General features: G+C 35.4%; 1 protein-coding gene across 1 annotated transcript in view; it reads right to left on the bottom strand.

Moving 5' to 3' along the window:
- Aldh1a1 (aldehyde dehydrogenase 1 family member A1) overlaps window positions 1–1,513 on the bottom strand; it is a 55,953-nt gene that overhangs the window by 17,041 nt on the left and 37,399 nt on the right. Inside the window, exon 9 of the mRNA XM_004638124.2 lies at window positions 984–1,168. Coding sequence (XP_004638181.1) covers window positions 984–1,168 — 185 coding nt within the window. The remainder of the gene's footprint in view (window positions 1–983; window positions 1,169–1,513) is intronic.

The following is a 1,513-nucleotide window of genomic DNA, read 5'->3' as shown; positions in this document are numbered from 1 at the left end:
TCACAGAGAGCACATTGGTTAAACAATGACCATAACTCATCCACATGACTGACACTGACAGAGGATCTGCAAACTGTGAGAGAGGGTTTCAGGGTAAGTCCTGAGGGGATTTGATTGACCTTGTCAGATACAAAAGTTACATTTCTTGTTATATAGGTCTTGCTTTATCTTGGTCTTAACCATCCAGCAGAAATGTGTAGTAATGAAGTATGAAAAGTAAAGCTATATTAATATGCTGAGCGTAAATGACTCAAGTCAATGATTTCCGACATTGCCAGTCCTATGGATAACCCACTACTATTATTAACTACTGAAATATATTGGATTATTTTGCTGAATTCACACACCTACAATATTTAAATGGCAATAGAATACTCATCTCTGACAAAATTAAGCAAAGAAAGGGAATATAATTGAAGGACCATTTTGTATCTGTATATACAAAATAGCTAGGATAGATATACAGCTACTTTCTCTTAATTCAATGAGAAGAAAGATTTATACTAATAATGTTTGGACAGGATATCATGTCTGAATCTTGTACTATGAATAACTACTGTGAAGACAACAATATACAATGTATTAATTATTGAAACTGTCCCACTAACCTTTTCTGAAACTGTCTCATAAAAAAAATTAAAAAAATTAATAAAAAATAAAATAAAATAAATAAGGTGATAGGTTTGTGAGAAAGGCCCCCACGGCTCCCTGTGTGGGGCATCATTTGCTCAGTAGCTGCTGATCAGTCTGGTGCAGAGCTGACCTGAAGAATATGTTTAATTGAGTCAATAAAGAATAGACAAACCTCCTCAAAAAAAAATGAAATGGCTTCTACACTTTGTCTAGAAATGAGAAATAGACAATACAAAAGTAGAATAATTTCTTTTGTTATTGAACATCAGATTTTTTAAATCCCCGAATTGGCATGGTATTGTTACTAAAGACTTTGCACAGGCTTGATATTCCATTATTTCTATTCTCACCTGAGGGCCTTGGTTTACACCTGGGGTCAGTGGATTTCCAAGAACATATTTCTTAGCTCGCTCAACACTCCTCCGAACAAACTCATCATAAATTGATTCTTCCACAAAAAGCCTGGACGCAGCTATACAGCACTGTCCCTGGTGGTGGAATAGGCCTCGGTGGGAGAGTTCAATAGCATTGTCCACTGCAAAAGTAAACGAACAGAAACCATCAGAGAAGAAATATAGTCTAAAAGGTGCATGTTGAAATATGTTCTCAGAGGTAACATGGTGCTGTAGAAAAACGACGGGTCTTATGCTCAGACGTGGCTCTGTGTAGTCCATCTCTTGAAATCTAGGTGGTAAGTGAGTCTTTGTCATCTTTCATGTATTTTGAAAATAATGTCAATACGTGGAATATGGAAAAATGATGGTTATTATCAAAATTTTAATATGGCTATGACTAAGAATGGGAATTTCATCAGGAAATCAAATACCACTGCAAATGTTTTTCACAAATATCTGCATTAATAATTGGGTGACTGTGAAAT

Source organism: Octodon degus, unplaced genomic scaffold (assembly GCF_000260255.1).
Source record: "Octodon degus isolate 3935 unplaced genomic scaffold, OctDeg1.0 scaffold00095, whole genome shotgun sequence".
NCBI lineage: Eukaryota > Metazoa > Chordata > Mammalia > Rodentia > Octodontidae > Octodon > Octodon degus.
This window is presented reverse-complemented; position numbering and strand designations above follow the sequence as displayed.